At 34.9% G+C, this 8,597-nt stretch overlaps 2 protein-coding genes across 4 annotated transcripts; both read right to left on the bottom strand.

The window, feature by feature from the left end:
* Positions 1-28: 28 nt before the first annotated feature.
* Positions 29-3,475, bottom strand: LOC124633179. The gene is made up of 9 exons (XM_047168327.1): positions 3,227-3,475; positions 2,913-3,035; positions 2,719-2,823; positions 1,947-2,101; positions 1,622-1,783; positions 1,387-1,493; positions 1,036-1,147; positions 775-905; positions 29-421 (listed from the first exon to the last, which is right to left on the bottom strand). Exons 1-9 carry the CDS (start codon positions 3,392-3,394, stop codon positions 240-242), a joined length of 1,245 nt encoding a protein of 414 aa, XP_047024283.1. The 5' UTR covers positions 3,395-3,475; the 3' UTR covers positions 29-239.
* A 393-nt stretch (positions 3,476-3,868) lies between these two features.
* LOC124633178 (26S proteasome non-ATPase regulatory subunit 12) lies at positions 3,869-8,160 on the bottom strand. Of its 3 annotated transcripts, none has more exons than XM_047168324.1 (9): positions 8,032-8,160; positions 7,881-7,950; positions 7,481-7,597; positions 7,122-7,234; positions 6,601-6,979; positions 6,077-6,300; positions 5,566-5,722; positions 4,995-5,158; positions 3,869-4,270 (listed from the first exon to the last, which is right to left on the bottom strand). In XM_047168324.1, the coding sequence occupies exons 2-9, from the start codon at positions 7,938-7,940 to the stop codon at positions 4,132-4,134; spliced, it is 1,353 nt and encodes a 450-aa protein (XP_047024280.1). In that variant the 5' UTR covers positions 7,941-7,950; positions 8,032-8,160; the 3' UTR covers positions 3,869-4,131. The 3 variants fall into 3 exon arrangements, with proteins under 3 accessions (XP_047024280.1, XP_047024282.1, XP_047024281.1); XM_047168326.1 differs by having other exon boundaries at positions 8,073-8,091; XM_047168325.1 differs by having other exon boundaries at positions 8,065-8,083.
* Between the last annotated feature and the right edge of the window lie 437 nt (positions 8,161-8,597).

The following is an 8,597-nucleotide window of genomic DNA, read 5'->3' as shown; positions in this document are numbered from 1 at the left end:
TAGGTAAGGTTAAAAAAACAACAAAAAATACGCACACATCAATTTATTGTTATTACTATACCAACACACACATAGTAATGCAATAAACAGTGCCATTGCCAGTTCAAAAAATAACAAAATAATGTTACGATTTTTTCAAATTTGGAATTTCTATCCAATTCGAATTTGAAAATGTTGCTATATAAATATTAAAAAACTTAACTACATACATCATCATCCTCCCATACATACTAAGTTATTTACACAGTCTTTTCTCTAGCAGACTGAACATTATTGTAATGCCATTCTACACAAGCGGAGCCCTTAACTCCGTTGATGTCCACGGTACACCATCGCTCATAGAACTTAGCCTCCCTGGACTTGCCGATATAGAATATCTCCTCGTCTTCAACCTGTACTTTTACTGCATATGTCTGGTAACCTATAAATAAATTGCGGTTTTAGAATAATTTTAAAACATATTTAGCAGATTGAACCTCTTTCAATATTAGGTAATTGCATTTTTTATACGTGACACAAAGTTCCGTGTCTTATTTGTGACTGTGAGACAAAGTGCAAGAGCTAAGCCATCAAAATTATACTTAAATCAAAGTCAGCTTTTGACTTAAATTAATTAAAAAGAAAACAGTTATTGACTATTCGTCAGTTGCACAAAGATCCATTAAAATTAAAGCTTCATTAGATCTATGGCTATCACTTATTATCTTGTTGACAAAGAAAGAGCTTTGTGCAACTGACGGTAAGCTAAATAATCAGTTCTCATAACAGACTTACCAGCTTCGAAAGTAAATCCGTAATCTTTGGGTAAGATCTGGTTTTCACCATGTTGGTACATTTTGAAGTCACTGGACTGTACTGGTAACACAGCTTGGTCTGATTGACGACAGAGGTATCCGATAGTCAGACTGAAAAAAAAAGAGGTTGATGTATTAATAAATATCTATATTAACAATCCTATAGTTATGCAATGTTTAAGAGGTTTTTTTTTTTCTTAATGCTGTTAGGTACAATATTGTATGTATAATTTGAACTTACTGCGATAAAACAGCAGGTTGGCAAACTGTGCCAATGGCCAGGCAATCACCATTTTCCAAGAACATAAAATGGTAGACGTAACGGTGGAATGTACGCCAGTCACGGAACGGTCCTAAAAGAAATATCATCATCAGAATAATCTTATTTCTGAACATCGAGAACAAAAGTACCATGGAGTTTCTTGCCCGTTCTTCTCCATAGGAAGCTACTTTTGGAATGGGCTACTAGAATCAAACCTATTTATAATTTCTGACATTCATAAGTTCTTGTAAAGGCCTAAATGAAATAAATGATTTGACTTTGAACTAGATATAATATAGAAAATTCTCAGAATATGTTATGAATACTTACCGAAACTGTGATCCCTAACACATGGAATGTTGATAGAGTGTTGTTTGCCGTCGATGGTAACAATGCCCTCTATGACACCCATTTGTTCGTAATGTGTTTGATGTAATCTGAAAATTCGATCAAACCAATCACCTTTGTTTTTCAATTCCATTATTTTAGCAAAAGCTAATAAATACTGATCCAGGAAGAGAAAGCCTTACAAAAAAGGTTACCAATATATTTTTATTTTTCTTACTTTTTGAGCAATTTGAAGTATCCCCTCGACCATTTTTCAGTAGCCATGTCTCGGGCTAAACCTATAGGCGACATCTGAGTGTCGTAGTTGAAATGTGAGAACACGGCACTCCATGTTAGTTCAGCTTCTACTTTCACTCTCTTCTCCGAATTGTTTCTGGGTCTGGAATAAATTAAAGTAAGTACGGAGATGTTTAGAGCCACAGAATAAAATGTAAACAGTCCTTAATGAATTGTAAGTAAGATAAGATCAACTGCAACACAGGTGTGTTGAATTAGTGAGATTTACAGTCTCGTATTCCAGATAAAATATGTATTCCACTTACTTCATTTCACCATTGTAAGTCAATTTCCAGGTTCGCATAGGAATAAAGTTGACGACTTCAAGGCCCTTTATTCTATACAAGCCCTCTTCGATCGTCACTTGGTTTTGGTAAGTGTCGGGTAACTCCGGTGAAAGAAGCAGCTCTTCTCCTTTGACCTGTTTAAATATTTGATAGGTATCAGTAAATTATATCCATTCGACTTTGTAACCACAGACATGGTTCTACGAGACAGATTTTCCCGTTCAGGTAGGTACTTATATTTTAACAAAGATTTTTTTGCTGACTGTACCTGTATATTATAGCAATCAGATTTATCTACACGCTATATGTATCTACATAACAATTTACGCTGCACCTTTTTTAATTACATTGTGGAGATCAGATTTTTAGCATTGATATCCGGGAACATTAATAATCCACTACTTATAAGCTATGGCTCCAAAAATATGAAAATTACATATTAAGCCGGTCGCTTAGCTTGATGGCTTTATGACCTGATATGCGATTGATTGTAACTACTGTGATATGATAACATTACCAATATTTTGTGTGCAGTATCTACCTGTGTCCATGGCAATGGTCTTTTTATGCGGACTTCGTACTTTGTAACATACAATCAAGATAATATCCATGATATGACAATTTTTTTCACTAAGGATGTGATCTTTAGATAATAGGTAGATAGTAAATAGGCACAAGTAGGTATGTAAGTACATTTAAGCTAAGGATGAGATATGCAATTTTATACAAGTGTCCAGAAGCTTATACCAACCTTCAAGTATAGGAAAGCATCCACGACATTCTTGGGCCTTCTTGCAATTCCACAAATCACTGCATCACCCTCCTTAGTGCCGTTGAAATATACTGCGTCGATGGCCTATAATTTTTTTTTTTTATTATAACATATGTTCAGAATAACTCAAGGAGGATGAACATCATATATCAAGTTTATGGTTTCTTATTTACCTGTTCGTTATCCCCAAGATAATATTTGTTTTCCAGAACCACATCTTGTTTATGAACGTGCAATGTCCCATCGCAGCTCTTGCCGACTTCAACAGCAAATTGCCGGGTGAGGTGATTTTTTAGCTACAAAAATAAAACTATTTAGGCTTGGCTTTTACTGAACCTTTTGAATGAAATGGTAACTAATGATCGAGACATAAATCAATACTAAAGTTGACCGTAATTGTATGCTGAAATCTAAAAGGGGATGATACAAGGCTGTTGGTCATGAATGTAGAAACGGAACATTCAAAATAAAAAAATCTTTTACATACCTGTCTAAACCTCAAAACCATGTACATAAATAAAAACTTCAAATAGAAGAATTTATTTTTCTGTTGATACACGCCGAATAACGCCGGCTTGTCCGGTTTATTTAGTATCTTGAAAAATATCACTAGCCCTACTGGGATAAGTAAAGGTAAAAGTATGGCACACAACATTTTGACTATGTTATTTTAGCTATTTAATGAACCAGCTGCAATTACTACAGGCAACTAAATGATAAAGTTCATGTAATCAATTACCGTCTCGTCTCTTTAGCTATCTTATCGTGCTTGGCTGATAATTATTAAGCGATTTGGTAACAGAAATAGGATTTAAATTAAATTACTCATCCCTAAAAATTACGACGGATTTATTGCAACAATAACTGAAACCTTTACCTTATAGATATTAACAAATTATCGATAGCACGCCAGTAGTCACGAGCCATTTTAGTGTTGTTATAATCAGTTAATGGTGTTAAGACATTGGTTGCAGTAAATTGCATTGATTTGTGTACAGAAAATTAATAACAGCTACTATAAAATCATAGTAAGAAACTGATAGCGTAACTTAGATAGCAATTATTATCCACAATATCTAACATGCACCACTTGCATAAAAAGCGATAGAAATAAATAAAAGAATACGTGTAGAGTTAAGTATTTATTCCAAACTTATTTAAAAGTAAACATCTTTAAAATAAAATGCGCAATAATTATTACATTAGGTTTCAGATTAACGTTTACGAAGTGACCGTCAACTACCTCTTGACATCGGCACAACAAAATATTGTACTACAAGGACCTATAATCATTTTCACACAGTGAAATGAACTTTTAATACACTTTGTAGTCTGGAAATATTTTGAAATACCATGACTGTGAAAAAAAATATAATGTATCTTGTATATAGTCTATTCAGCCGTTGCAAGGAGGTGTTTATGCACGCATTCTTCCTTGTTGATGAGATGTGTCGTCTTGTTGACGAGTTGCATCAAAGTGTTGAGGTTGTTCGACCATTCGTTGAGGCGGTCTGACGCGTCCATGTTCAAGCTGCAAAGAATAAACAAGATCTGTTGAACACGGTCATTGTAAAATAACTAATTTTATACTTTCCAAATATGGATAAAAATAGGTCGTGTCATCAAACCAAATTTCAACAAAATTGATCCATTCTTTTAACCTTTAGCTAATTACGAATATAATGACGATTAAATTGAAATCCAGCTGTTATGAGGAAGTAAGGACTTTGGATCCTATTGTGAAGAGGATCTCGGGTATTAAAACAAAGCACGTCGGCGTTGTATTGATTAAAAAAAAAGCTTACAGAAACATGTAGATAAATCATATTAAGTAAATCTGTTCTAACATAATGTACGTTAAAATTAAAAAAATAGTCTCTTTAACAACATAATAAATTAAATAACAAGACGGGATTTATTTTCTTTATTCTGATCAAAAATGCACAATAATTATATTCTAGTAAATTATTTTGGGTAGCCCTACGCTCGGTGGGCGGGGCTTAAGTGAACCCGGACGCCGGGTTTTCGGGCATAAGGGTCCCGTTCCGATACAATTGCGCTGTTGGACTCGAATACCGGGTTGTTATGTAATTATGCAAAATATTTTTGGGCATGTGGATAGGAATTGCATAGGTGAGCTGGGCAGCGAAAGTGTTAATATGGTTGGATATAGAGAAAAGAGATTGTGTGAAAGACAAAAGGCTGCAAAGAATGTTACTTGTAAAACTTCTGAAGCATCTAGTATTACTATTTACCTGAAATGCACAACCCCAGCAGGTCGGTCGATCTTGGCGCGAACGACGCCGCTAACAACGAGCTGACTGAGAGCCTCTTCCGTCTCCGTCTCGCTGAGGCCAAGGAGCTCGCTCATACGCTTCAGTGTAATGCGAGTGTAGTACATGGACATTATACGGATATTCTGGAACAAATGATAAAGATATGTCAGTATAATCGGTATAATATTTCTGCCCTATTCTGAATTTATAATTTTCTTATCCAATTCAGAAGGTAAGTTTAAAAACCGACAATAACTACACATGTACTGAAGCTGCCTCATTCTCTGTTGTGTAACAGTAACACCGCCAGCTACTTGTCTTGGGGAGAATTTGTAAATAAATTGTGATGCAAGATTTCATTACAGACATAAACATACAAATATTGGTGTAGGTAATAAAAACCTGCAATGCGATTTCAGCCTAAGGACTTCGTTCTGAGAAGTCACAATAGATGAATTTAGAAAGCATCCACTAATTTATTAACTTACAGTTTTGCAACTTAATTAGGTATGCACAATATTGCACATAAAGTTACATTTCTATAACTTACATGTTCAACAACCCTGTTCTTAAGGTCGTTCCAGCGTTCCTGTCCCTTCTCATCGGCCGCGTCGAAGTACGGCGTGCCGCGGAGCATCTTCTCGTAAGTGGAGCAAAGAGTGTTCCATCTGATGATCTCTGGGTTGATAAAGAGACCTAACAATTGTCTGTGAACAAATAAATAAAAGGATTATTATTGTTGGAAAAAATATATAAAAAATTCTTCACTATTCATACACATGTAGTGTTTCGATCTTCGATGGGAATAGGATAATTCAAGAGTTGTCACTATACAAGTACATAATAGGTAGGCTGGCTAGTTAAGATTGGGCAATCTGTGCAAATGTACTTAATGCACTGTGTCGTTCATTAGAGTCAGTTATGATCTATGCACAGGATAATGAAGCTAAACAGGTCCTAGCAGAAAAACATATACATGCTACATTCCACTATTCCCTGAAAATAATGGATTTTTTTGAAAATTCATGAATGTTAAAATGGTATAAAGAAAAACAACTTACTTGTAGTCAGGCAGCTTATCCAAGTCTTTGTCCTCATTAACCCTATGAGTAAGGTCAGCCTGTTCATTGTCATAAGGAGCTAAGATCAGGAACACGACGCTACCGACGAGCGCGTCAGATCCGGCCGCTTGACCGAGTGCGCGGAAGTGGCGGCAGACGGACAAGTACTGGCCGTTGTGCTGGTCAACTGCTATCATTAGGCGGTAGAACTTCTCTTTCAGTTCCTGGAAACAGAATTAAAAACATTCCTTTAGGACTTTTTGTTCTCATTTTAAGATTAAGTAATTTATTTTAAGTAGCTGTTTTGAGCAGTTTCACTTGCTTACATATTAAGCTATATATAGTGGTTGATCTCTCTCCAGTTGTCTTGAATCTCTGTTCCATGGGGCTGTGAGAGTGAAGGAATAGGGACTGCAACTGTGTTGGTGCAAATGCTTGTGCACTATAATATGTCCCAAGCAGCCGACAATTGGTTAGGGGGATATCATCTGCATGCTAGAATATGAAGTGACAAAAACAATTACCGCAGTATCTTCCTCCTCAAAGAATTTAGTGTTGATCTTCTTTGAGATGATTTGTGTGCGAATATAATCCTTGATGTTAAGGCACAGCCTCATTTGTTCCAAAATCAGTTCCACCTTCTCTCGTTTATCCATGGAACCGTAGGTCTCAACCTGGAGCTCCTGAATGATCTTAGCGGCTTCCGCAGTATTACCTTCTTCTTCCCTGATCTTAGCTAGGATATGAGTAAGCCTAGCTCTTTCAACTTCAACATAAATTTTACCCTCAGTAATAGACCTCAAAGTTTCAATAAGTTTTATCTTTGTTTCCTTGTCTGGTGTCTTGTCTACGTAAGTGCAGCATTCTTGAACCATTTTCACTACAGCTTGTTTCAGTTGTGATCTGAAAGTTCAAAACATGCTTTAGAACTGAGGAAAATTATACAATCACATTTTTTAATGACTTTCCTGGAAGATATAATATACTACTTGGTACTGATAAAGGTTTAGTACAGCTTAAGGAGGTTTTGTTACTTCAAGATTACCTTCTTTTAGACAGAAGAACTACTTGGTCATTGAGTGCAGACCAATTTTTGGCTTCATAACAAATCTGCACAATAGCCACTAAGATCCTGGCTGTTGATGCCATGTCAGCACCCTGGAACATAGAAATTTACAAATTATGTAAACTATAACACAGGATTAGTATTGTACATATATTGTAAGTATTGCACAAAATATTTCAAATAATGTTGTGTGTAAAGATTACATTTACTGTGATGCAGCATAATTATATTGTCTTTTTAAAAGTATATAGTATTACTTAAAATTTAAATACATAAATAAATAAAATAGCAGTCAAACAAAGGAGTTTTGGCAAAAGTTATTCATATCAATATCTTACCATTCTTGTTTGTTTTTCTAGAGCCAAAAGCTGGTCAATGGCTTCTTGAACTTTGCCTTTGGATGCCCATGACTTCCAGAGTGGTATCTTTTCATCACAGGTGGCACTGTAGTCCACCTGAAACAGAAAATATGTATAAATTATGTGTTTTAACACTAAAATTGTACTCTCTTGTTATGTATGAACTTCAATCCTCATTTTGTTACGAAACCTCGCTGTTTTGGTTAGAAACTAGTGATCAAACATGCCACACATCAAATCAGAATAGTGATGACTGGCAGCTAATCCTTACAACAGGGTTTTTATCCATATATGAACCATTTGTCTAGGTAACTTTTATAACATGTAGGTGCCATTGACATCACGGTACTATAGTTCAAGTTGTTAATTGTGTACTTACTTCCATTTTAACTATTTTGCCGCTGGCATCAAGACTAGTGATATCGCCGTTCGTCGACATTTTTACAAAACTGAAACAAGAAGACGTTCGTCAGTGTAAAAGTTCAGTTATACAAATATATTATAATTAAGTATTTTGTTTGCTACATTACTTTATTTAACTGGAAATAAACAATGAAACAAACTTTCTAACTTCGAAATAATTCCTGGGTAATGCAAACTCACGATTATGACAGACGACAAATGACAATGACCTGACAGATCGATCACGGACAATAGATGACTTGACAGTTTGTGAATAGAAAATCTGGTCTTTTGAGCAATTAAAAATATATTTCAAAAGAAGCTAAATTTTGAATATTTAATCATTCAATGTTTTATCTTGTTTTCAAACATTTTTTTATAAATCTTCGTCAAAGCAAAAAAATAAAATAAATTCTAACAAAAATGGTGAAGTTAAAATGTTGGAAGGCACAGCAATATTGCGCATTTTAAAGACCGTCTAGGGAGCATCTAAGGAGCGCCTTATTTTTTTAGCAAACACATTGCGAGGTTGCCAGCACATATTTTTTTTCAAAATTAAATTACCTGATATTAAATGATAATATGCTTTGATATGATATGCTATGGTATGATTTTTAATGATTGATGTGATACATTGTTGCCATCATTTTTCGATTACTACAATAAATAATATTCTTTGTGAAAACACTACTCT

This window comes from Helicoverpa zea, chromosome 9 (genome assembly GCF_022581195.2).
Source record: "Helicoverpa zea isolate HzStark_Cry1AcR chromosome 9, ilHelZeax1.1, whole genome shotgun sequence".
Taxonomy (NCBI): Eukaryota; Metazoa; Arthropoda; class Insecta; order Lepidoptera; family Noctuidae; genus Helicoverpa; species Helicoverpa zea.
This window is presented reverse-complemented; position numbering and strand designations above follow the sequence as displayed.

Bases quoted from the DNA above. Each gene is read 5' to 3' on its own strand.
- LOC124633178 (XM_047168324.1), bottom strand. From the start codon at position 7,940: ATGTCGACGAACGGCGATATCACTAGTCTTGATGCCAGCGGCAAAATA. The intron at 5,723-6,076 runs GTAAGTTGTTTT...ATTTGTTCACAG, and splicing joins GATAAGCTGCCTGACTACAA to ACAATTGTTAGGTCTCTTTA. The intron at 5,159-5,565 runs GTAAGTTATAGA...CATTTGTTCCAG, and splicing joins AGAACAGGGTTGTTGAACAT to AATATCCGTATAATGTCCAT.
- LOC124633179 (XM_047168327.1), bottom strand. From the start codon at position 3,394: ATGTTGTGTGCCATACTTTTACCTTTACTTATCCCAGTAGGGCTAGTG. The intron at 1,784-1,946 runs GTAAGTGGAATA...AATTTATTCCAG, and splicing joins ACTTACAATGGTGAAATGAA to ACCCAGAAACAATTCGGAGA. The intron at 1,494-1,621 runs GTAAGAAAAATA...TCGAATTTTCAG, and splicing joins TACTTCAAATTGCTCAAAAA to ATTACATCAAACACATTACG.